Source organism: Electrophorus electricus, chromosome 5, assembly GCF_041902795.1.
Source record: "Electrophorus electricus isolate QZ-2024a chromosome 5, ASM4190279v1, whole genome shotgun sequence".
In the NCBI taxonomy this organism is placed as follows: Eukaryota; Metazoa; Chordata; class Actinopteri; order Gymnotiformes; family Gymnotidae; genus Electrophorus; species Electrophorus electricus.
Genome location: NC_137501.1, coordinates 5,626,594 through 5,652,821, shown reverse-complemented (window position 1 = coordinate 5,652,821; position 26,228 = coordinate 5,626,594). Strand labels below are relative to the sequence as shown.

The 26,228-nt window shown below is 46.1% G+C and overlaps 1 protein-coding gene across 2 annotated transcripts in view; it reads left to right on the top strand.

Moving 5' to 3' along the window:
* nos1 (nitric oxide synthase 1 (neuronal)) overlaps window positions 1-26,228 on the top strand; it is a 43,676-nt gene that overhangs the window by 12,481 nt on the left and 4,967 nt on the right. The window contains exons 4-28 of one of the 2 annotated variants that reach the window (XM_081713910.1): window positions 651-788; window positions 2,733-2,875; window positions 3,142-3,304; window positions 3,439-3,530; window positions 4,703-4,844; window positions 5,301-5,440; window positions 6,606-6,780; window positions 8,519-8,620; window positions 8,950-9,144; window positions 9,634-9,719; window positions 10,573-10,717; window positions 12,335-12,439; window positions 12,682-12,740; window positions 13,786-13,902; window positions 15,072-15,246; window positions 15,839-15,977; window positions 16,252-16,330; window positions 17,967-18,160; window positions 18,609-18,778; window positions 20,031-20,241; window positions 21,292-21,379; window positions 21,707-21,828; window positions 21,998-22,146; window positions 23,026-23,220; window positions 24,017-24,139. In XM_081713910.1, coding sequence (XP_081570036.1) covers window positions 651-788; window positions 2,733-2,875; window positions 3,142-3,304; window positions 3,439-3,530; window positions 4,703-4,844; window positions 5,301-5,440; window positions 6,606-6,780; window positions 8,519-8,620; window positions 8,950-9,144; window positions 9,634-9,719; window positions 10,573-10,717; window positions 12,335-12,439; window positions 12,682-12,740; window positions 13,786-13,902; window positions 15,072-15,246; window positions 15,839-15,977; window positions 16,252-16,330; window positions 17,967-18,160; window positions 18,609-18,778; window positions 20,031-20,241; window positions 21,292-21,379; window positions 21,707-21,828; window positions 21,998-22,146; window positions 23,026-23,220; window positions 24,017-24,139 — 3,447 coding nt within the window. Of the gene's footprint in view, window positions 1-650; window positions 789-2,732; window positions 2,876-3,141; window positions 3,305-3,438; window positions 3,531-4,702; window positions 4,845-5,300; window positions 5,441-6,605; window positions 6,781-8,518; window positions 8,621-8,949; window positions 9,145-9,633; window positions 9,720-10,572; window positions 10,718-12,334; window positions 12,440-12,681; window positions 12,741-13,785; window positions 13,903-15,071; window positions 15,247-15,838; window positions 15,978-16,251; window positions 16,331-17,966; window positions 18,161-18,608; window positions 18,779-20,030; window positions 20,242-21,291; window positions 21,380-21,706; window positions 21,829-21,997; window positions 22,147-23,025; window positions 23,221-24,016; window positions 24,140-26,228 lie in introns of those variants that run through there. The other variant, XM_035530295.2, reaches the window with a different exon arrangement.

Genomic DNA, 26,228 nt, shown 5'->3' with positions numbered 1-26,228 from the left:
AGTACAATAAGAACTCACTTATTCGACTACTTAATAGTCTTGATTGCCTTGGTTTGTGAGAATGTGATTTTCTTCCTTGATCATTATAATATGAAGTAAAATAAGGCCTCAAGACTGGAGGATTGCCATTAAGTCTTCCAGCGAGAACATTCTGTTGCCTGTCTATGTCCCCAGTACAGGTACTTGGAGCCCTGGGTAAAACTGATCCATTCATGTTGATCTAAGTACAGTTTTATCCAAATCCAGTCAGTATCTGAAGCCAAAGCACAAGAAATGGTCTGAATTGTATTTCATATTGCGATTAGCCCTGGCCACTTCTCTAAGAACAAAGTCAAAGATTTATTGAAATGAATGCATTGTGAATAGGGGTGTTCAGAAGTACAGGTATGACCCCAGAATGAAGTTGTGGGGTCATACTTTTATTCAGCATCATGTCCAAATCCTCCAGATTTGGGAATGAAAGGAAATAAGAAGAGGGAGGTGATAAAGGGGGATTTGCAGGACCCCAGAGTGAACAGACAGTATGCCATGTTGGTACGAGAACAGAGAGTATTTGTACAGTACATGTTGGGGATCCTACTGCACGGTATTAGACAAAGGAGTCTTTGTTCAGTTATCATTTAACACTATTTACCTTTGGCCCTCCACAGTCACCACCCCAGGACAAAGGGTCCCCTACTAAGACCCTTCAAAATGGGAGTCCCACCAAATGCCCCAAGTACATGAAGGTAAAGAACTGGGAGACTGGGGTGGTGTACAACGACACCCTACATCTCAATGCCGACAAGGTAGGACTGGAATGAACCACCTGAATAATAATAATAATAAAAACAATAATAATAATACATTCGATTTATTTTATCGTGCTATTATTTGTTTGCTGAAAGATGCCTTACAATAATTCCAACGATGAGGTAACAACAATGAGGACTACTAAGGAAGACTTGAACTAAGAAGATAATGAGTGTATGGAAAGGCAGTGACTAGAAAGGCTAAAGTGCAGGATTTCCGCTGTAAATTGAGGGTGCTTACCCTATCTGTATCTGCGTGAGCTATTTCAGGAGACCTTGCTCAGTGGTTTCTTGGCTACTGCAACATTAGTTGCACAGGAGCTAGTCAAATGGTGATTTAGAATTTGGCATTTCCATGTTCTTAACCTTGAACATTCATTAAAAAAAGAAAAGAAAGGAAAGAAAGAGCCTTGTAGTTTCATGTTTTTGTTTTGACTTCAAACATTTGAAATCTTAAGAATCTAAAATAGCTAAAATAAGTATCTTGAAATTTAGCAACAGGCATGTATGCTCACACAGTGGAAAAAGTGACTTTCCCTGTTAATTATATTACTTTACATTCACTGACTCACCATATGTGTGAATTATCCAGTAATGCATATAAGAAGGAGTAGCCATACATAGATGACTCTTGGTTGACATCTAACTGTCTCTCTCCTTTCCATACGTCAAACTGAGGATGAGATTTAGATTTGGCTTTCATGCACTAAAAAGTGACGTGAGAGTAATATGCATGAGGACTCTCATGGACATCTCTCTGCCTCACCCTCGCAGTTCCCTCTATAGGGACGCAAGGTTCTACGCACTGCTGCTGAGTGCCTGCTGTTTCATTCTAATCACGATTAATTACACCTCGTATGATTTAGAATATATCACACACATAGGATTTTTTGGGGGGAGGGGGTGCATCCCCCCATTTTACAGAAAGAAGCAGCTGCAGGGTCTCAATTCACACTGCCTCGGATGTGCAGAGGCAAATGAAAGTCTTTTTGTTTTATTTTTAACACGCCGACGTTAAGCACCATGTGCCGTATCTCTTAATCACTTGGTTGGGCGGTTTGTTAGTGGTCTAGGTTGTGTGTGGAGCACGTGCAGTCCAGGCTATGGCAGCGGCCGGCCTGCCTCGGTGTCTGGTCCTTGCTCCGGGTTTAGAATTGTCCTTGGTGCACTGCTTGCACAACTCCAGCCCTCAGGCGAAATTTGGGCTGCACCCTGCCACACTCAAGGCTCTCTTGTGTGGCCTGCAAAGCGGTCCTGGTCCAGTCTGCTTCGATGAAGGGCGACGACGCAGGGGCGGTCTCTGTTTCCGTTCAGCTAGCTGTTGTTGGTCTATCGTTAAATTTCTTCTTGGCCTCCAACGTTTTTGCTTCTCATCTAGCGCCCATGTTGGCGCCTACCCAAAGTGGTGCTTTGGTTCTAATCTTATTCCACTGACCATATGAGCTTGCCCAAGGCTCCGGCTAAGACACATCACCCACCTCACTGCTTCTTCTCTCAGCTCTGATGAAATCTGCCACGCCTGGCTTCAGTGCAAAAACAGACATCCTGTTTATTAGTGCCACAGCGGCAGGAATGGCTTAACGAACATATTAGGGGACAGTAAATGGTTGTTAGCTGCAAATTTAGGCCACATGTCTGACAAGCAGCACTGGGGCAGGAACAGGCTACACAAGCAGAAGGCTGCTCTTAGGTGATCTCATAATGCCTTTTGCTAATAACATTTTGAATTCCACGCTTATTCTTTAATGATCAATATTAATGTATTATTCAGAACCTACTGTGCTGTGAATTATTTGGTAACTACATTGAAAGTAATATAAAAGGCATGGAGTCAGTAATGAAAGTCTGGGACCACTAGTGATTCCTTGGCTCCTTGTAAGGAGCTCCTGGGCTTGCGCACTGCAGTTTAAATCACGTTAGGTGACTGATTATGAATTGCAGGTGCCGATCTGCACTGAGAGAGTGTGCATAGGCTCGGTGATGGTGCCAAACCAGGGTCGCAAACCAGATGAAGTCCTAACCAAAGAGGAACTGTTGCCCCTGGCCACAGACTTCATCAATCAATACTACACTTCAATCAAAAGGCAGGAGCACACATCACTTTATAAATTTATAAACTGATCACAATGTAAAGAGTAAAAACTGCCCTTAACTGAGTTCCCATCTCTGCAAACAAAAATCTCTACCAAGTGAAGGAAAACATTAGCTTCGCTTGTTGTTATATTGGTAACGTCCTTACTGTGGCTTTGACTGTAGCATCGATTAGCATTGTAAGGCTTGGATGATACATTTTCATCGGACCTGTGTTCAATAGCTAATGCTAATGATGGCATTATTCATGTGAGAGCAGGTGTGGGTCCAAGGCACACATGGACAGACTGGAGGAGGTGAAGAAAGAGATAGAATCTTCTGGAACATACCAGCTTAAAGACACTGAGTTGATATACGGCGCCAAACACGCCTGGAGGAATGCTGCCCGTTGTGTAGGGAGAATCCAGTGGTCCAAGCTACAGGTACCACCTTCCACAGCTGTTAGCAGTGGACATCACTCCTGTCGTCTGTAATCCAGTGACTTGACTTACTTCCACACCAGGCATGACAGCAATGACATTGTGAATATGCTGATCAGGGCATTGTGTTTGGGTAGGTGTTTGATGCTCGAGACTGCACAACAGCTCACGGGATGTTTAACTACATCTGTAATCACATCAAGTATGCCACTAACAAAGGCAACCTTAGGTAAGTGGTAGGAATTCATTTCTGGGATCTGAAGTCCATCTTTGTTTAATCTTGTATCCTTTAGTGTTCATTGCTGGCCTTGTCTTGTCCCTCCCACCCTAAAAAAGGTCTAAAAACCTTTCCACTTGTCATTAGTCAGTGACATGTTTTGCCTTCTCTTGTCGCTCTCTCTACTTCTCTCTCTCTCTCTCTCTCTCTCTCTCTCTCTCTCTCTCTCTCTCTCTCTCTCTCTCTCTCTCTCTCTCTCTCACTCTCTCTCTGTGTGTGTGTGTGTGTGTTTGTGTCTGTATTGGTCACTTTGCTTGAGAGTTTCTTGGAGCAGCACTGACCCTGGTTAATTAGAACCCTCTGCTCTAATTAGCGCCACTCTAACGAGCTTGATAAGAAACTGGAAGAAAGGGGGAAAGCAGGGGGACGGAGGGAAAGAGAAATGGAGAGAGGGCTGGAGGAAGGAAGATAGAGAGGGAATGAGAGAGAGAGATGCGCGAATGGTGGAGGAGATGAGGACAGAGAGAGATGGGGACAGAAAAAGAGAAAGATGCAGATTTGAAGAGAGGGACAGAGAGGTAGAGAATCCTGGGGAGAACCTTTTTATCTCCCATACTTCAGACATCTCTGTGCTCTCGTTACGTCATCCAGAGCTGTCTCCACCTGTGCTCCGTTCGGGACACGTCGAGGAACTCTTCTCTGCTTAAGAGCAAGTGCACTTGATACTTTCCCAGGCAGTCAAGTGACCCAGATTTCCAGTCACTCATGTACTTTATAAAAAGCACTGATGGGACTTTCTTACAAGATTCAGCCCTGTGCCACCCGCTCGCAGCTCTGAGCCCTGTAATGAGAAACAAGTCAGAGAGCCAAGCGCTCAGTCTCAGCTGTGTGGTATACATTTATGTATTACAAAAAACATACACTGGCCTTAAGTGTTTGAGTGTTGTAGGAGAATGACATCTAACATGCAATCTGGTATTAAACTACAGTATTCTATATCTAGTGCCTTTCAATGCCGTGTCGAATGCTACCAGTGCATACCAGTGGTCTCATCGATGCGTGTTAAAGTGGGAATACCAGTGGTCTCATAAAGTGGGAAGACAAGTGACTGGACCATCAGGAGGTCTGTCAGGAGGATCTCTGCACTATCACCATGATCTTCAGGTCTTGAATCTTATATGCAGGTCGGCTATCACCATTTTCCCCCAGAGGACAGATGGCAAGCATGATTTCCGGGTATGGAATAGCCAGCTAATTCGCTACGCCGGCTACAAGCAGGCCGACGGGTCTGTGCAGGGAGACCCCGCCTCCCTGGAGCTTACTGAGGTGAGACTTCAGATGGTAATGACATTGGCCTCCTCAGAACACGGGTAAAACTCAGTAGGGTGACGTTCTATTATTAGGTATCTTTTAAATTAAAATAAATAAAAAAACCACAATCACTGCAAAGTGAAAAATCATTAAAATGATCTTTATAAAGCCTGTGTGTTGTGTGCATGTGTGTGTGTGTCAGGAGAGACAGCATGTGTCCTGAACCCCCTGTTGCTGGGCTGATTATCTAGTGCAGCGTGATTGATAATTACAGAGGGAAATTGCAGGTTTTCAAAAAAAAAAAGAAAAGAAGTGGATATTTCTGAAGTGTAGCCCTTTTTTTGGGGGGGGGGGGGGGTGGGGGGTGGGATGCACCCATTACCAATAAAACATCTTGTAAAAGTCCTCTATCATAACTCTTATCTTTGAGTTACTATAATGTAATGTGAGTGTTTTGTCCCTGCACCTCAGATCTGCATACAGCAGGGATGGAAGGCCCCCAGAGGACGCTTTGATGTCCTGCCCCTTCTGCTCCAGGCCAACGGCAACGATCCTGAGCTGTTTGAGATCCCAGATGACCTTGTGCTGGAGGTGGACATCAGGCATCCTAAGTGAGCAAGATGGCAGTGTGCTAATCAGGATGGTGGAGAACTCCATTAATCATTGTTAACTTTAAAATTTTCCTGAATTTTAAAATTGTTCATTTAATTCAGGGGGTTTTGGGGCTGTATTAATGTATCTGGTACAAAAAATGTTGCTGGATAAGTTAACACATTTACAGTGGTGTCAGCCACATTAAAAAATCCAGGTATTCTTCAATATCCTGTTTGGAGTGCTGGATTACTGAGGCTCTCTGCACAGGGACCTGGCTTTGCTAAGTTTAACGTTCTCCAACAAGCCAGGATTTATGAAGAAATGTCTTGAGTAAACACGACTAGATACTTATCACTGTAACGGTGTTGGCATGCTCGAACATAATTAAAAGAGTGGAGGAGAGAAATGAAATCTTCGTTTTTACTGCCCAGCTAAGCTATGTCGCTAAGCTCACAGAGTGTTACGGGAGTCATTCCTGATACCAGAACTGCTTCTGAGATGCCAACGGAACTTCTAAAGCAGAGATAATGGCCTTACCATGTCCAGTGAGACACCTGTCCCAGTGTCCTAAGTGAGGAGTCATGTATGTGACAGAGGAATGAGTCACAACCAGGTGCAGCACGCAGAGGGGCTGTGGAGTTGTGGAGTTGTGGCGAGACTTCTGGGCTGGCGCTCCTGTCCTAAGGGCACTTTAGTGCTTGGTGGAAAGAGAACAGAAGCCAAAGGCAGAATTGGCCACTGACGGAACCACCTGAGATGCCTGCAGGTGTTGCTGTGACGATAATGACACATTTGGCAGGGTGCACGGCGGCTGCATCAAGGGACGGGGAAATTAAAACAGTTGATTTGCGGGAGGTGACACGTACAAAGTGGTTGAAACCACAGGATAGTTCAGCTAGGGGACCGAAGTTGAAGAGACTGTCGGGTATATCACATTTAGATGGGCCTGAGAATTCTGTTGGTGCCTTTTTTTTTTTTCTTTTTTTCATCTCAGCTATAACAAACTGCCTTCAATCCCTTCAACAGCTGAATAATTGCCCAATGCATGTGTTTAATCTTGAACTCCATACCACACATCCCCCTCCCCAGGTCTGCGACCTTAGAGAGAGCCGTCTGAACTCTTTTGATTAAAGAGCTCAGACGGTGATCGCTGTCTGAATTTCGGTCATCTCCGTCACCCAGGATTGAACGTTTCAAGGAGCTTAACCTGAAGTGGTACGGCCTGCCTGCTGTGGCCAACATGCTTCTGGAGCTAGGGGGCCTGCAATTCACCGCGTGTCCCTTCAGTGGCTGGTACATGGGCACAGAGATCGGCGTCCGAGACTTCTGTGACAGCTCCCGCTACAACATCTTGGAGGTATGAAGGAGTGAAATCACTCGTGGACCGGCCGAGAAACCTCGACGTCTGTCAACATGTGAGATGGATATCGTTAGCGCAAAGACAGCGCTTGAACTTTCCAGTATCGTAAGCCGTTCATTGTTATATGTGGTAATTGGGAAATATGCTAACGTGACCTTTCATTAGGTGTTGCTCATACTTTGCTTGGTTAAACTATGACTTGTTCTTCCCCCAGCTAAACACACAGCAGAGCTAACTGCTACTGGGCTGGGCACTGCACTGATCGCCACTGCCCGCTCCGTGCTATGCTAATCACTGACACGGGAGCTAATAGCTAATGACATTCTTTAGAATATCCCAGTTACAAGGTTTCATGCTGATTGGACAGTATTGCCTCACTAACTAGCCACCTCTGAGATTACGTCTATGACTGTCATAAATTCCTTCTTTCATTCAAACAACTATTACCTTATGCTGTTCTATACTGGCTAATAACCACAGAATTCAATTGTAATTATTCACAGGATGAGATGTCAAATATCCAGTGCCACATCATTAGAGTTTTACAAAGGGCCCATGCCACTCACCTCGCAATAGACCAACCAAGCTGGCAAGCTTTTCATAGGGGTCATTAGGTAGCCACCTCACTTCATCTGTGTTTCACTAAAATAAGACCACAACACCTCCAGAAGGCTCAGCAGTGAGGCCTGGCATCCCACACTCTCCCCCTCCAAGCTCATTTTTGAACCAGCCAAAACCTCTGTAAACCCAGACTAGCATCTCTGGTGACTGCCCCACTGATCCTGTTAATGCATACCCAGTGCCACCAGTTACATGTGGCCTTTTTGCACTAAATCAACAGCACATACTGCATTCATCACCTGTATTTACCCACTTTCTAACCAGTAAAACCCATACTGACTTAGGCCTAACCAGATTGACAAACTTCTAGTCTTACTGGGTTTAATCGGAATCACCGACTACCTACGATTATCATTTATCTTCTCTAGCAACCACCGAGTACACGGCACAGGTTGTCAGTGTTGTCATGCCATCCATCTATGTCCTGAGCGACGGGATCCAGGTACAGTCCTGCAGCCTGTCCCCACCTACAAGCCACATAGAATTAATTAGCACCCTAATTATCACCTCCAGCAACATCATAAACACATAAAAACGGTGAAATCGTACCGCTGCCAGGATGCCAGATACTCTCCGGTATTAAAACAGAACTAAATATCTTCAAAATAAACCTTAACCAGCCTAGTAATCCTGTTTGGTACCTGGAAGAACCCAAATGGCTTCCAAAAGAGATGATACGATACCAAGCCGAAAAAAAAAAAAAATCTGCTTATGCCAACCTGTGAGAAATGATGAGTGTTATGGATATAGTGATACATGTCTCTCTGTGTTCATGTGCTAAACTGAAATGTTGAACATAGGCATGTGCGGTTAAAGAAATAATGTTCAGCTGGCGCGGCGCTGCCCTCAGGCTGGTACATATCTCATTTCCATCACTGTGTTGTGGAGGAGGAAGTCCACACAGAGGTGATATCTAGGCAGCCCTGCCTGTGTGATCTTTGCTGGTGCCTTTCTCTGCCTATCATGTTTGTAAAGAAGTCCCTGCGATTGATTTCTGAGCACTGCTTTTGGCTTTTAAATGGATGGTTTGCTTCGGAGTGGCTAAGATCATGGATAATAGATGATGGATGGAGATGTCCATACTTTCAAATGACGCGACTTCCTACTATAACAGGAAGTGGCTAACATAATGGGGCTGGACACCAGGAAGACGTCATCTCTGTGGAAGGACCAGGCTCTGGTGGAGATCAATATCGCAGTGCTCTATAGTTACCAGGTATGGGTCTGGCTACCAGCATGGGAAATGTGTTTGTATGTGTCTGAACCTTTTATAATTCACTGATAATGCACAATGAGTTAGTGCAGCTTTATCAGTTTGTCAACCCAGTCCTCTGGTGCACATTTGCACTCTATCCCATGTCTTAGCATGGCCAAACCAAGCCACTAAGAATGTTAAATACCTGCTCCAGGGGTGTCGGAAGCTGGGACAGAGCAAAAACGTGGACCGACTGGAGCCTTAAGGGCTGGGTTGAGAAACACCGGGTCGATGTGTTCGGATTAGTTTCATGAGACCTCACGGAGCCAGTGTGTATATGTGATACACAGATGTCCAAGGTGACCATTGTGGACCACCACTCGGCCACAGAGTCCTTCATGAAGCACATGGAGAACGAGTACAGGGTGAGGGGCGGTTGCCCTGGTGACTGGGTGTGGATCGTACCCCCCATGTCGGGCAGCATAATGCCTGTCTTCCACCAGGAGATGCTCAACTATCGCCTCACGCCCTCCTTCGAGTACCAGGTACCCACCCACAAGGCTGCGGCTTGGCCAACCGAGTGGGTGACGTGAATTGTGCCTTAACCCTACACTCGGCTGTTGATGCAGTAGTTTGAAGTGTAGCTTAGTCATGCTGAAGGGTATTTTTTGAATCTGTGTCATCACATTTATTGTATACAATTAAACATATTTAAAAGAGAAGAATAAAGTATTTTATTTATCGAATTTTAAGGGCTTTGTAAAGAAAGCTTTTTCCTTAAGGTCTCTGCTTTAAAAAAAGTAGCACTACACATGACACTCACATTTACGCATGAAGAGTATTACTGATAGTATTGATGAGGCTTCTGAATGCTTAAGGATTCTCAGAGGTACTTGATGATGATGATGATGATAATGATAAATTTTGATTTCTGAATGTAATTATTGGGTGCTCTTCCTGCTCTCCATTTCTCTCTCTCTCTCTCTCTCTCTCTCTCTCTCTCTCTCTCTCTCTCTCTCTCTCTCTCTCCACAGCCTGATCCATGGAATACGCATGTGTGGAAAGGAGTAAACGGAACACCCACAAAGAAAAGAGCAATCGGCTTCAAGAAACTTGCTAAGTGAGTATGTGAGGGAAGACCCTGCATTACTTTCACATGCCGCCTTTTCCCGCCCTGCATGCTAAATTAAAAAGCTTTTTACGGTAGATCAGCAGGTTTCTGACTGCTCCTTGCCCTGCACATCACAGCCTTGACTAATCATTTTCATCTGTACCTACAACTGACAGCCAGTGCTTTTGAAACCTCCAGCGAGTGCATCTTTGTGCTGCGGTGCGGAGGGAAGCACAGTGCGGCACGGGGAGTCGGAGCACTTCAGCTCTCTGGTGTTCCGGGCGCTAATCGTCTGGCTTGCCGTCTTTTTCCTGCTCCGTGCTTGTGGAAGCCGCTGTAATTGCGTGCGGGATGTCAGGAGATGAGGCTCTGTCGAGGCCTCGCAGGAGCCGGAGTGGACTGCTGAGAAGTGGCAGGCTACACTGTGAGATGGGGGGATGTTGCTTGGCATGGAGGCAAACAAAGGGATTTGTGTCAGTTTTCTCGTCAGTACGTTATGTCGGATATCAGATGTTAAATGAGCATTACTAGACAAATAACCAGAAGATAAAGATGGCATGGGAATAGTTATGCTTCTTGGTTCTGACACAAACAAGCACCCACAGAGTGCTTCTGCAGTCAGGAAATGGGCAGAAAGCAAATGACTTTTTCTTTAAGAGTGGGGTTAGGGTCACAGGTAGGTATGCAGTGAGGGTCAGGGGTCAAGTTCAAGATCATGAGAATCCTTCACCAGAAAAATACATTAAAGCTCCTACAAGAGAGAAATTTAAAAATCTTTGTTTATTTTTTCCCTTGTCATTTGTGTGTGTGTGTGTGTGTGTGTGTGTGTGTGTGTGGGTGTGGGTGTGTGTGTGGTTTGTAGGGCCGTAAAGTTCTCAGCCAAGCTCATGGGACAGGCCATGGCAAAGAGAGTCAAAGCTACTATCTTGTTTGCCACAGAGACTGGCAAATCTCAGGACTATGCAAAGACGCTCTGTGAGATTTTCAAGCATGCTTTTGACGCAAAGGTAATGTTGCACATGACATCTGAAGGAAACTGGCTTACCCAGGGTTTTTTCAGTGCTTCAAATCCCTAACAAACACGCAGCGTCCTCAGTGCTCAGCAGTGAGATGCTACAGACGTACTCTGTGACTCACAGCTCAGATTGCCCTGTGTCTGTGTTGTTTCGATTGGATCACAGCAGATTTTGCCATGACTGCAGACAGCAGGGTGGCAGATCAATTTCTCACACTAAAGCGTCTTGTGCGGTAACCCGGATGGCAAGAACGCTTCATTCGTCACAATCTCTCTTCCGTCCATGCGGAAATCTCCAGGAGACATGTAGGCATTTACCCGACTGAGTGGCTGGCTGCAGTTTAAGATAAGATCACAAAACACTCTGAGCTGTATGAGGCTTTTGGAAAAACAATATGTGCACACAGACACACACTCACACACACAAAAGCCACATCAAAGTGGAATGCTCAATCAAGCACTTCTCCTCCGAGGGGCCATGCATTTTTTACGTAATATAAAATAATCATCTTGTATGATCTTACTGCCTTTATGTGACGGAGATGCAAATGACTTGACTCTCCATCTCCCTCCCTACCTGCGTTAGTCTCTCTCTGACTCTTTAATTTCTCATTCTCTATCCTCTGCATCTCTCTCTTTCCCTCTCTGGCTCTCTCTCTGGCTTGGTGGCCTGAAGCCATTCATCGTTCTACGTGCTGATGCGTCATCATTCTTAATTGGGCATCAGTGCATTATCACCTCATTGTAGGCTGAGGGAAGTGTTGATCATGGCAGCGTCCCTCAGAGCACGGTGCAGGGACCAGGGTGAAATGTGTCTCCCATTCTAACGCAGCTGACTGGCTCACACGTTAGCTTGGCACAGCCCACGCTGCTCTGAGTGGAAACGTTCTGTGCTTTGAGCCCTACTCTGAAATCAGAGCTAAAGATTACACCTACTGCAATACTTCACCAACTACACATATAATAAGACTATACCTACCACGCCTACGATAATTCAAGGCAGTGAGGAGTTTTGAACGCTTCCCTCAGTCTTTAACAATGCACTATGTTAGTAAACAGAATTTCCCTCTGGAAATGTGACCTCATTTTGCCATAGAGGCGAGCTTGAAATTTGATTGACAACTTGAAACAGACTTTGTCAACCTGCTCTGTCAACCATGTGAGACATGTGAGATGACTTGTCTACCTTTTCTTACTTTTTATTTACCTTCATTTAGACTTACTTTACCTTCTAGAACCTTCCAAATTTTAGAACAGGCATATAGCAACCAAGCCATGCCAGTTTTCACACCCTCGTGTTCTATGCACTAACAATCTAAAAATGCACCCACTCAAGAACATCTGAAAGTATTTTCATATGTGAAGTCTGGAACACCTGAGATGAATATATTATATATCCATTCTTTTTGGAATGCAAGTGGGAATGTATGTGTTTTGGAAAAACATTCAATTGTTGGAAAATGATTGTTGTTGTTGTTATTATTATTGTTATTAGGGTTAGGGTTAGGGTTAAGTCCAAGTTTAAGTCTGGGTTCTGGAACATCTGAGAACTGCTTCGTTACAAGGCGCAGTCTGCTGGAGGCTCCTCACTGAAGGTGATCTTTTGCAGGTCATGTCCATGGAAGACTATGATGTGGTGCACTTGGAGCATGAGACCCTGGTTTTGGTGGTCACCAGCACATTCGGCAATGGAGACCCACCTGAGAACGGTGAGGTGGGTGATCCTGGCACACTCATGAGAACCACGTCCTGCCATTTGGGTTCATCTACTTTTCTTGCTTCTGTTCATCTGCACACATCCTTCAACATCTTGCTGTTTTTGTTCTTTCACAGTTACGGTTCCTTTTTCTCTGCTCACGTCTGTCACATCTTTTCATGCACTCCTGATGGCTGCTGATTTCAGACTCCTAAAAGGTGTAAGATGGATAAGTATCTCTTTGTTTTCTGTTTCTGCAGAAATTTGGTGCAGCACTAATGGAGATGAGACACCCCACCACAAGTGCAGAGGACAGAAAGTTAGTGTGTGTGTGTGTGTGTGTGTGTGTGTGTGTGTGTCTATAAGTGTGTGTCTGTAAGTGTGTGTATGTGTGTGTACTTGTGTGTGTTTATATGTGTCAGTGATACAAAGGCACATGTGCAAGTAATTCTCTTCTCTTCCTCCCACCCATCTGCTTTCCCATAATTAATTTGTGCACTGTCCTGTATACACATGAACATAAACACACACGCGCTCACACACACACACACACACACACACACACACACACACACACACACACACACACACACACACACACAGGAAAAGCACCAAAAACCTGATAAACCTGAAGCAAGTGTTACAGAGTGCTGAAATTCAGGCACTACAGAGAGAATAATAACGATCCCCTGGTGAAGGGTTATGAAGAACTGCAAACTCTTTTGAGATGGTTTTGGAGCAAGATCTTAACTTCCTGATAAGGTGTTTACAATGTTTTAAAGCCCTTTTTTTACCTATTGTTAGTCACAACAGTTTTACATCATGTTTATTTTAATTTAATACATTCACTATTTTCATTTCCTACATCCAAAACCCATGTAATGTCAGGGCTAGCAACATAAGAAAGGTGGCGGCACGCGTGTATGTTCCTCCTTTACTCGATAACGCGTCTAAGGATGCAGGACAAGGAACAGACAAGGTGCAGAGCCTAAACAACAAGTCTAGAAACAAACAAAAGAATGGAAAATAAGGCACTACACACGAAGACAAAAAAACAAAAACACAAGAGAACAAAACCCCAACACTTAGAATGCACTAAAATACTGGCAAACAGGGCAAAACGTGAAGGACTATAACCGAGTGAACTAAATATCAGTAATATATGCTGAGAAAAGGTGGAAACAGGGAGGAGCACAGAGACAAAACAAAACCACAGGGCTCAGGTCTAACATAAAGGGGAGAGACAGACTGGGGAATATCTGACAATCCAACGGTTTTCCAGGATTTACACACATACACACACAAACACTTCAGGCGATTCCTTCCACAGTCCGTAGGAAATGTTTGTGTGTGTTTTGTTAAAGGAGCTACAAGGTGCGGTTCAACAGTGTGTCCTCATACTCGGACACCCGCAAGTCCTCCAGCGATGAGGCTGAGCCCAAGGCTAACTTTGAGAGCACAGGACCACTCGCCAATGTCAGGTAATATACCTTAGTGTGTGTCTGTGTGTGTGTGTGTGTGTGTGTGTGTGTGTGTGTGTGTGTGTGTGTGTGTGTATTAGCAACAGCTACTCTACAGCATGTATGTGCACCAGTGTCACATAGTTTACAGCGTGTGTGTGTGTGCCAATGTCCGGTTCGCTACAGCGTGTCTGTCCTGCATGTGACTGAATAAATAAGAAAAACGCTAAGAAACATCCCAGTTTGCAGTTTTGCCATGTATGTATGCCTTTGCCTTTGTCTCGTTATAATTTCTGTGAATTATCCTGTGAATTCACCCTCACTGTGTGTGTGTGTGTGTGTGTGTGTGTGTGTGTGTTTGTGTGTTTCTAACACTTTCTCTTCCAGATTCCTGGGCTTTTACCTGGGTAGTCCACTGAATGTATGTTTTTGTGTTAAAGTATTGCTTTGGGGTGCAAGTCCAGACCACACAGTATGTGTATGTTTGTGTATTCTTGTGTGTGTATGCGTGTTTGTGTCCATGTATGTGATCGAGGGTCTATGAGAGAGGGTCTGTGAGAGAGAGAGCATTACTTACTGTTTGTCTGTCCAATAGGTTCTCTGTGTTTGGCCTTGGTTTATGGGCCTACCCACGCTTCGACATGTGAGTGTTTGTGTGTGTGTCAGTGTCTGTGTGTGTGTGTGTGTGAGAGAGAGAGAGAGAGAGAGAGAGGCATAACTGGCTTTTTCTTTCTTTGCTAGGTTCTCAGTCTGGCCTTGACTCAGGGCCTGCCCACACTTTGGCTCGCGAGTGTCTTTGTGTGTGTGTGTGTGTGTGAGTGCAAGTGACTCTCTCTTTCCTAGGTTCTCGATGTTGGGCCTTGGCTCAAGGGCCTACCCACACTTTGATGTGTGTGTGTGTATGTACGTGTGTGCGTGTGAATGTGTGTGTGTGTGAGTGCCTGTGATGGTATGTGTGTTTGTGTGAGAGCATAACTGACTCTCTCTGTTAGTTTCTCAGTGTTTGGCATTGGTTCACAGGCCTACCCACACTCTGATGTGTGCATGTGTGTGTGAGCGTGTGTCAGCATAACCGATTCTCTTTCTACTAGGTTCCTGGTGTTTAGCCTTGGCTCACGGGCCTATCCATACTTCGGCGTGTGTGTATGCATGTGTGTGACAGAGAGCATAACTGGCTCTCTCTCTGCTAGGTTCTCGGTGTTTGGTCTGGGCTCACGGGCCTACCCACACTTCTGTGCATTTGCCCACGCCGTGGACACGCTGTTCGAAGAGCTGGGTGGCGAGCGCATCCTGCGCATGGGGGAGGGCGACGAGCTCTGTGGTCAGGAGGAGGCCTTCAGAACCTGGGCCAAAAAAGTCTTCAAGGTAGCATGGCCAGGAGTGCGCAGCCACGCCCACATTCCGGTCCACATGTACGGTCGTTCTGTCCTTCGTACATCGCCCCTGTTGTATGAAAACCTCCCAGCTCCCAAAACGGAAATTTATAGAAGAAAAAAAGTGTTTTGAACTCAGCATCTGCCAAAAGCCTTACAAGATTATTTTTTTTTTTCCCAGTTTGGACCACTTTGATTGGTGTTAGGAAAAGCTGATGCTTTCAAATGGTGTTAAAGAAAAACAGACAAACATGGAGTAATGAGGTTTGGTAAGGCAGCAGTGGTGTTAAATGTCATTCTGTTTTTTACGCTGAGGAGTTGGTTTACAAGTGTTGCACAGTAGAGAAGTCCAGACCTAATGAGAAGTGAACTACATGTGACAGACAAACCCTAGATCTGGCCTGAACCCTCACCTGTCCACGCTCATGTCAGGCAAAATCTCAACAAGGATTCTTCTTTATATTACATATAGTAAACAAACAAGTAGACCGTTTTTTTTTTTTGGTGAGAGTTTTGTGTGTAACAAATTTGCCTCACAAATGCTTTAGGCCCCAAAAATGAGTACTTCTCCCTTTTTCTTTCAGGCTGCCTGTGACGTGTTCTGCGTCGGCGATGACGTGAACATCGAGAAGGCGAACGATTCACTGATCAGTAACGACCGTAGCTGGAAGAAGAACAAGTTCCGCCTGACGTATACGGCCGAGGCGCCCACCCTAACGCAAGGTGTGGAACACTGGCCAGACTCGCCACACCGTCACCCCTAAAGCCCTGTACTTAGACATATCCTAATCCCCCAAACCTCCTCGCAGTGCAGGCGTGTTCACTCATGGCTGCGGTCATAATAACGTGCGGTATGAGACAATGTGTGACTTAGGCTCATGGTTCTAAAAACCTGAGAAATACTGTGTGTGGGACCTGGCCTTTGACATGAGACTTTTGTCACGGTGTGTGATGTATAAGCACACAGCAGCGTAACTGTGCACACTTCCTCCTGCAGCGCTCTACAGCATCCACAAGAAGAAGGTCTATGGGGCAAAGGTCATACTGCGTCAGAACCTGCAGAGTGTCAAATCAAAGTAAGTGAGGAGATCACACGCAACCCCTGGCCCCACATACACACAAAAGTGAATGCACTGATATCAGCCTAGTTATGGAGTGCTGCCACTCACTCTCTGCATTATAATATGAAGCATGCAGGCCATCCTGGTGTAAAGCACATAGGTGTTGGATAGAGCCTGTACCCACTGCTTATGTCTTATGTCTTACCTCTTATGTCTGAGCTTGAAGAATGTCCTCGTAATGTCACTGCCCAGATCTGCAGAGCAGCACAGACCTAATCTGGAATCACTCATGTGCTACAACCCCTTACACCAGGAGTAGAGCGGGCCTGCCTCTGTCTCAGCTCCTATCTGCTCTCATCCAGTCAGACGAGACCCCTCTGGTGCACCTCTGTGTTAGAGTGTTAGGAGCAGGGTGGGGTAACTTTATCTTAACCTGTAGGACAGTACATTTAGAGGAAGTCATACAGGATTCATTGATTAGCATCATATTAAGCACAATGTAAAGAATCCCTTTAAAAGAGACTACCTGCCTATTGGGAGCCATATCTAAATTATAGACAGTGATAATATCTAGGGTTGTGAATCTGCGACTGCAAGTCAATAGCAAATTTACCATTGGACATGCTCAGTGTTGTTTGGATGCTTGGCCAAACCTTTTAACACAATATGCTTGTCGGACAACAAATTGTGTCATTTCCCAATAACTTTCTTGAACTAAGTGTCTGCAAACTTTTTTTCCTGAAGCACAGAACATCAGAAGAATTAATAAGATTGCGTCCAAGACCATTTTAAACGAATGTTCCCCTGACACTAAAGAGAGAGGCTTGTTGCTATTGCTGTTTGTGGTGATGGTCATGGTACCTCACCATGACTGATGGGCAAACGCCAGTGAATTTATGTAAATATCCTCTCAGAGGAGTTGACAGAGGATTGATATCCTCTCAGGGACTGAGAGACGACCATGTCACTATAGATGGAAACCTTTTTACTATCAGAATTTTTAACTGCACTTTGGTTTTAAATGTAACTGCACTTTTACTTACTAGAAGGGCCGAAATAAAATATTTAAATTGTCTTTATTTTAAATTATTAATTCCTTTTAATATTTCACTGTATTCTTTAAAACTATTTAACTTTATTTTCTTTTTCTGCTTAATTTTGGCAAATAACTTCCTGAGGTGATAGATCTCAGAATGTAAAAAGCTTTATTATTCTGTGCATTCTGTTCTTTATAAAGCAGTTTGTAAATTGTGTTTAAGAAAGTGTTATACAAATAAAGTTAATTATTACTGTTATTATTCATGGGAACAGCCAAGGTATTCAGTGCTTGAGCACTGGAAGCACACTCCACCAGAGAGTGACATTCTTAGAGCGCACACTCCACCAGTGAGTGACATTCTCAGAGAGCACACTCCATCAGAGAGTGACATTCTCAGAGAGCACACTCCACCAGAGAGTGACATTCCCAAAGTGCACACTCCACCAGAGAATGACATTCTCAAAGTGCACACTCCACTAGGCAGTATCATGCTCTGTACATGCAGTAGGGCACCAGGTGGCTTTCAGAAACCCCTGCTTGTCTGTAGCAGGTCATCTGTTAAATCTATTACAACTGAAATCATTTGGTGGTTTTTGCTCCCCTCGCTCTCAGCCGGTCCACCATATATGTCCAGCTCCATGCCAACAACCATGAGAGCCTGAAATACCTGCCCGGAGACCATTTGGGCATCTTCCCCGGCAACCACGAAGACCTGGTGACAGCCCTTATAGACAAACTCGAAGACGCTCCTCCTGCCAATCAGATTGTGAGGGTGGAGTTTTTGGAGGAGAGAAACACAGCATTGGGTAATGACAAAATTAACATCTTAATAAGCATGCAATCCTTTTTAAATATAAAGTACATGTTATATGCACTACTTATGTGGTTCTGCTCATAAGTGAAACAGTTGTGAAAACTGAAACAGTTGTGAAAACTGTGTGCTTCTAGTGTTTTGTACGAGTGTACATCTTTATAAGTGTACACTTTACAGAGCAGAGAAAGAAGGATGGAGCGAGCAATCCATTAGCGTGAGTCTGAAAAGTCTGAAGCCACACTGTGGTGCAGTGTCGTGAACTCATTACACATTTTAGAAATGTGCCTAAAAAAGGGGATTGGTCAATGCCTCCAGTTAACATCCTCGCCTCAGGTGGTCTTTCGCCGACGTCCGTGCCAGACGGGAGAGCAGACCCTCCTCTTGCCGTAGCAGTGCCTTTGACCTTTGACCTTGGTCCACTCTCTCTCACTCCCCTGTAGGGGTAATCAGCAATTGGACAGACGAGAGCCGCATTCCTCCCTGCACCATCTACCAGGCGTTCAAGTGCTTCCTGGACATCACCACTCCCCCCAGTGCTCTGCTGCTCCAACAGTTCGCCCCACTGGCCACTAGCGAAAAACAGCGCAAGAGGCTGGAGGTCCTCAGCAAGGTGATCGCAGGCACAAACCCGCGCCCCACGCACCCGCGGATACGCAACGCAGCCACGGAACAGTGGGCGCCGCAGAGGGGAACACTAGCACGGGTGCCGTCGCATCGCCACGGACCCTGGCACAGAACGACAATCAAATAACGCACGCGGCGCACACATACAATGCAGTCACGCCAAACCCTCTTGAAAGTGCATTTTGTTGTTCTTTCAGTTCCAGGCCAAATTGTCGCTTTACTCATCTCGGTAATGCGTTCGGCTTCATTGTGCCACACTTCCTGCGCGCACAGCTGAAGACACAGCACCGCGCGTGACTCCGGCTTCGCTTTTCAAATTAGCAGCAATTTTCTCAGTCAGCTCGTTCATTAGCCCTCCGACTCGCTCGCTTCCCGGCACCAATCAGTTAGTGTCAATGCCGTTTTCTTCTGCCTCAGAAATATTTCCCTCTCACTTCCTCCCCCCCCGACACGCTTTGCAGATCTCTACCGTGTTGCTAAAAATGGTTGCCAAGGCAATGGCTCACCATTGCCTGTTGGGTCGATTCTGAACTGATGGAGTGAATGAGAGGGAGAGAGAGAAGGAGAGAGGGATAGAGAGAGAGAGAGAGAGAGAGAGGAATGAGGGGAGAAGAAAAGTGAAGGATGGAGCACAAGGAGGAAAGGATGAATGTGTTGGCCTTGTTTTCCACGATGCTCCCATGGACAGATTTGCTGGCGGTTCATGCGAGCTCACTAGAGAATAAGATGGAAGTGCTGTTGTGCACTCTTGTGTTCTTAGGGTTAGTGATGTTCACGTGAACTCATGCACCCCGCGCTTGCATGTGTGAAGGCTGTGAGAGGTGTTAACGTTGCTATCACTCTATCGCCTATGACAACTCAAGATGCTGTTGTCTCTTTTATGTAAGTAAAAAAAATAAGATGTATCCTTCTTACAGGCTCTTTGAGTGGTTTCATCGGAGAAACTGCCCTGTCACCTATAAGATTATAGTGGGCGTCCTGAACGCCTGTATTGAACATTCAAGTCTCAACTGCTTTGACAAGTTAAACCTAGAGCACAACAATTCAAGGACGGCACGTTGGTCATCAGGAATGCTTTGAATGTTCACTGCCCCCTTCGAAGTAGTTTCGATTTTCATTTTCCTAAACATTCTAGAAACCTTCAGAAGATTTGCACATGGCCTTAGGTGTGTCTTTAGAATGTGGGTTAAACTCCCATAGATCCTTCAGGATGGTTCTGTTCTGTTTTCTGTGAGCAGGGTCTACAGGAGTATGAGGAGTGGAAATGGTATAACAACCCGACCATGGTGGAGGTGCTGGAAGAGTTCCCCTCCTTGCAGGTGCCATGCACGTTGCTCCTCACCCAGCTCCCCCTGCTCCAGCCCAGATACTACTCCATCAGCTCCTCGCCAGACCTCCACCCGGGTGAGGTCCACCTGACCGTGGCTGTGGTCTCCTACCGCACACGGGGTAAGAGGGGCTGGTTGACTTCTGATCACCCTTTGCTGCCCCTAGTGGATTTAGAGAGATATTTGTCCAGAGCAGAGGTGGCCATCTCTGACCTCATAATGACTTGATTCAATTAAGACAATTTTGGCATGATTTGAATTTGTTAAAAAAAATACACCAGTTGACCAGACAAACGATTTAGAAAGTAATGGAATGTAGACAGTTCTCTGAAACATGATGCAGTTCATTCAGCGTCTTCCGATCTGAAGGTGTTGGAGCACTGCATTAATTACTGCTTCCGCCAGCCCTGAGCGTTTCCAAGTTCTCTGAGCTCAGAAGCACTTCGGTTCTTGTGCGCAGGACAAGTCCCTCTCAGGCCTCTAAACCCTACTGTTAATTTTAGCCTGCCTGTTTTTCTCTAGCCCATAATTAGAAGTAGTTTCCAGCGGAAGCGGTAGCGTTCGTTTCTGCAGTGCAGTGAAGTCCTGCTCATTTTAATATGCTCTTTTGGCAGAAACAGGATCAGTTCTCCCCATGTGCTAGCTGGGAAGATTAGATGTTTAATGGGAAGCTCTGACCTTTAAGGAAAACTGCCATGAGGTCTGCCATTGTCCCTAACGAGCTTGAGATATTCTGTGTTATATGGGGGAAAGGGGGGCTTTTACTTGAAATATTAACTTTGGTTTGTTGAGGACTGTGGGTTTTAATCTGTTGGGCTTTAATAACTCATTTACATTAATTCCAGAGTTGATTAGTGGATTTGTGTGGTTGATTTGTTGATTTGACGCTTTGTCCATTATGTTAAAATGTAAGACAGCTCATCATTCCCACATATGAGGTGATCTCTCTCTTTCTCTCTCTCTCTCTCTCTCTCTCTCTCTCTCTCGTCCCTCACTAAATGCGCTGTAAACATGAAATGATGTGCACAATAGCATAATTGCCAGTTAAATTGCAGTAGTTCTGCTCCATGTGAAGCATGCACCCTCAGACCCCAGCGGGCATGTTCACTAGGCACCAGATTAGTGCTGGCGCAGCGGCATGCCACAGGACTGTGTGTTCCTTCCCCTGCAGACGGTGCCGGTCCCATACACCACGGCGTGTGCTCCTCATGGCTCAGCAGCTTAGAGCCGGGCGACATGGTCCCGTGCTTTGTCAGAGGGTAACGTGATCCTACACTGCACCGTTAAGATCTTGATACATCCACTTCAGTTCTCAGACTGTAAATGCGTACGCCAGCCCAGTGGTTAATAACGTAGCCTGAAGTTGTGCTGAACGGATCGGATGTCGAGCTGTGCATAGTAAAATTACTAGTGCTCATTTCTAACACTTCAAGAGTTAAATGATTCGTGAGTAACGGTAATTGTACCAATTATACTGCCATAAGCTGTCATGAATGCACTTGATATATAACAACATGATTGGATCTATTGTATGACTTGTGATGGAATATTTTAAATGGATTTACATTGTCTGCATTCCATTACAGGGCACCAACGTTCCGCATGCCAAAAGACAGCAAGGTTCCATGCATTCTGGTCGGCCCGGGCACGGGGATTGCCCCCTTCAGGAGCTTTTGGCAACAAAGACTCTTTGACCTGGAAAATAAAGGCAGGCCTTAACCTTAACACATAAATTCACTGAGTGAGCGTGCACGGTTCCATGTCCATTTCAGCAATTCTTGTTTGCCATTTTCAATTCCGATTCAATTAGCAGTGAAATCAGAGTGAAATCTGAGTGAAATATATAATTCTTTTATGTATTGTCACTGCCCACACAGGAATCAAGTCATGTCCAATGATCTTAGTGTTTGGGTGTCGACAGTCACAAATGGACCACATCTACAGAGAAGAGACGATCCAGGCCAAGAACAAAGAAGTGTTTGAGGAGCTCTATACTGCATATTCCCGTGAGCCTGGAAGACCAAAGGTAATGCTTACACCCGCTTACACTTGCTTACAGCCAGCTAGTGGAAAATCTAAATTAGCTCATGACAGTAATAACAAGAATAAGAACAGGAATTTATCCAGTTTACAAAGTTAAAAAAGACAATAATATTTGCTTGTCTTAAGTTTCTTCTAAATTGTGTTCAGGCCTTCAACAGTTCGTGCTTTCAGTTTCATATTCATTAACAGCTTTTTCAACATCTTCAGATGCGTTTCTTGGATGACTAACAAACCTGAGATATATAAACCTGAATAACGTGAGAGATCTATTTGGAGCATATCTTACATTCATTAAACGCAGATATGGGTAAGACCACAAGGACATTGAAAAATGAATAAGGGAATTTTCAAATCAAATTAAAAATGAATGAAATAATGGATCACTTACAATTGGGTTGCTTCCCTGGAGACGGTAAGCTGTATGTAGTGCAAGGTGTCACAAGGTCGCGTAATGTGCGAAGGGTCGAGGTGCTTAGAGGAAGATGACACCGCACACTGCTGAAGGAAGTGACATTCTGCCGTGAGTCATGCTGCCCTGACTCGAACGACGCCGCTCTGGCTCGAACGGCGCCGCTCTGTCTCGAACGACACGGAATATTCTGCTGCTGCACAGAGCCTGCCGCTTGCCACGCTTGTGACAGAACACGGCCATATCTGTCGGGGTGAGAGGAACGATGAACGCAAGAAAGTCTCGACGGTGCTTGGACGTCTCCTCGGTGCAGTTATGTATATAACGCTGCCATATAGCCTGATGCTTTCTTTCTTTCAATTACCATCTGTCTCCCATTCCGTGCTCTCTCTCTCTCTCTCTCTCTCTCTCTCTCTCTCTCGTTCTTTCTCTCCCGCTTTCTCTCACCTTCAGAAATATGTTCAGGATGTCCTTCGCGAGCAGTTGTCGGAGACAGTGTACCGGTGCCTGAAGGAGGAATGGGGCCACATCTACGTGTGCGGAGATGTGACCATGGCAGGCGACGTCCTCAAGACCATCCAGCAGATCATCAAACAGCACGGCAACATGTCCCTGGAGGACGCCGGCTTCTACATCAGCAAGCTGAGGGTACAAGCTACTTCCCCTCCCCTTACAACCTATATTTACGTGCTGATATTGCACCCAAGGGCTGCAGATTAATACTGTTAAATGTGCCATAAATCACTGGATGCACATGGCATAATACATACTCTCAGCATGAATGGCAAGGCATGAAATATATATGCTTAGTGGTAGCTCAGTTTCTTGGTTCTTTATTGAAATGGGACCTGTTAGGCTTTTCCGGGTTTTCCCTTTCATTTGTTGTGTTATGTAGCTTTTTGGGCATGTAAACGGTCTGAAAAGGTACAAGGCCCAAAGTACGCGCCAGAGAGATTAACTCTGTCCCACAGCAATCACTTTTCTCAGCCACCTGAAAAACCTCCTTGGAATTCCAGTTCTTTTCCTTTGTTACATGATGATGCGATCTCATAACACAATACTTACTGCCTGCCGATAGAAAAGATTGTCTAGAACAAAGTAGGCAAGATGACCAATCAGAGCACACTAGGCTCATCAGGAGGTGGGGCTTAAAGACAGGTGCTCTCATAGAGCGTTTCAGACAGGTGAATAGAGTCATAGAGTATCTGTCTTTGTATTGTATACATTCAAGTAGAATTAAAATTAGAAACATTGAAAATGCGCATATAGGGCCTCTTTAAGTAGTCCCAAGAGACTGGCACCTGGCACATTATTTGTCTCCTTAATTAGGACCAGGAAAGGTTATACATTCTTATGTTCTCTCATTTTGTCCCTTTATATCCTTTATTAAGTATTTTCTGTTTTTCTGTGAGCCTTTTCTTCTGCTTTGGCACCTTTTTTTCAGGATGAAAATCGCTATCACGAAGACATTTTTGGTGTTACTCTGCGAACATACGAGGTTACAAACCGGCTCAGATCAGAATCCATCGCGTACATAGAAGAAAGCAAGAAAGACTCAGATGAGTAAGTGTCTCTCTCTCCCAGCCCGACCCACACTAGAGAACGTTTTGCTCTATTCATTTTGATGTCAGTAGATTCACTAAATCTCTGTCCAGCTAAGTTAATGTCCCATATATCAAGATCCAAGAGTCAGTTGTGAGTTAGCAAGTCTACCCGTGTATTTCACGTAAGGGATGTACCACTAGCATGTTTTCTGAGAACTGCATTTTGGGATTACAATTTGGCCTGCCTTTGTATGGCTATTCTTCCTTTTCCTGCTGTCATTAGAGTCATTCAGGCATTTTATTTGTGAGCTGTAATGATTCTGTTGGCCTAGAGTCATTGCTCCCTTTTTGTAGACTGGCCCTGCACCCTGTAGATTATCACAGATACCCTTTGTTCCAGTGTGCTGGAATGCCAGCGGTAACTATAGAAACGGTGGATGAGAGCATGCTGTCAAGTAAGAGGATTCGTGGCTAGTGGGTTGCTCCTCTCGTTTCTGTGCCGCTAAGAGCCGTACTCCCACTACGCTCTCCACCAGAGCCGTGCTCCCACTACACCCTTCAACAGCCATACTCCCAGTACGCTCTCCACCAGAGCCGTACTCCCAGTACGCTCTCCACCAGAGCCGTACTCCCACTACGCTCTCCACCAGAGCCGTACTCCCACTACGCTCTCCACCAGAGCCGTACTCCCACTACGCTCTCCACCAGAGCCGTACTCCCACTACGCTCTCCACCAGAGCCGTACTCCCACTACGCTCTCCACCAGAGCCGTACTCCCACTACACCCTTCACCAGAGCCATACTCCCAGTACGCTCTCCACCAGAGCCGTACTCCCACTACGCTCTCCACCAGAGCCATACTCCCACTACGCTCTCCACCAGAGCCGTACTCCCACTACGCTCTCCACCAGAGCCATACTCCCACTACGCTCTCCACCAGAGCCATACTCCCACTACGCTCTCCACCAGAGCCATACTCCCACTACGCTCTCCACCAGAGCCGTACTCCCACTACGCTCTCCACCAGAGCCATACTCCCACTACGCTCTCCACCAGAGCCTTACTCCCACTACGCTCTCCACCAGAGCCATACTCCCACTACGCTCTCCACCAGAGCCGTACTCCCACTACGCTCTCCACCAGAGCCGTACTCCCACTACGCTCTCCACCAGAGCCGTACTCCCACTACGCTCTCCACCAGAGCCGTACTCCCACTACGCTCTCCACCAGAGCCGTACTCCCACTACGCTCTCCACCAGAGCCGTACTCCCACTACGCTCTCCACCAGAGCCATACTCCCACTACGCTCTCCACCAGAGCCGTACTCCCACTACGCTCTCCACCAGAGCCGTACTCCCACTACGCTCTCCACCAGAGCCATACTCCCACTATGCTCTCCACCAGAGCCGTACTCCCAGTACGCTCTCCACCAGAGCCTTACTCCCACTACGCTCTCCACCAGAGCCATACTCCCACTACGCTCTCCACCAGAGCCGTACTCCCACTACGCTCTCCACCAGAGCCATACTCCCACTACGCTCTCCACCAGAGCCGTACTCCCACTACGCTCTCCACCAGAGCCATACTCCCACTACGCTCTCCACCAGAGCCGTACTCCCACTACGCTCTCCACCAGAGCCGTACTCCCAGTACGCTCTCCACCAGAGCCTTACTCCCACTACGCTCTCCACCAGAGCCATACTCCCACTACGCTCTCCACCAGAGCCGTACTCCCACTACGCTCTCCACCAGAGCCATACTCCCACTACGCTCTCCACCAGAGCCGTACTCCCACTACGCTCTCCACCAGAGCCATACTCCCACTACGCTCTCCACCAGAGCCGTACTCCCACTACGCTCTCCACCAGAGCCATACTCCCACTACGCTCTCCACCAGAGCCGTACTCCCACTACGCTCTCCACCAGAGCCGTACTCCCACTACGCTCTCCACCAGAGCCGTACTCCCACTACGCTCTCCACCAGAGCCGTACTCCCAGTACGCTCTCCACCAGAGCCATACTCCCACTACACCCTTCACCAGAGCCGTACTCCCACTACGCTCTCCACCAGAGCCATACTCCCACTACGCTCTCCACCAGAGCCGTACTCCC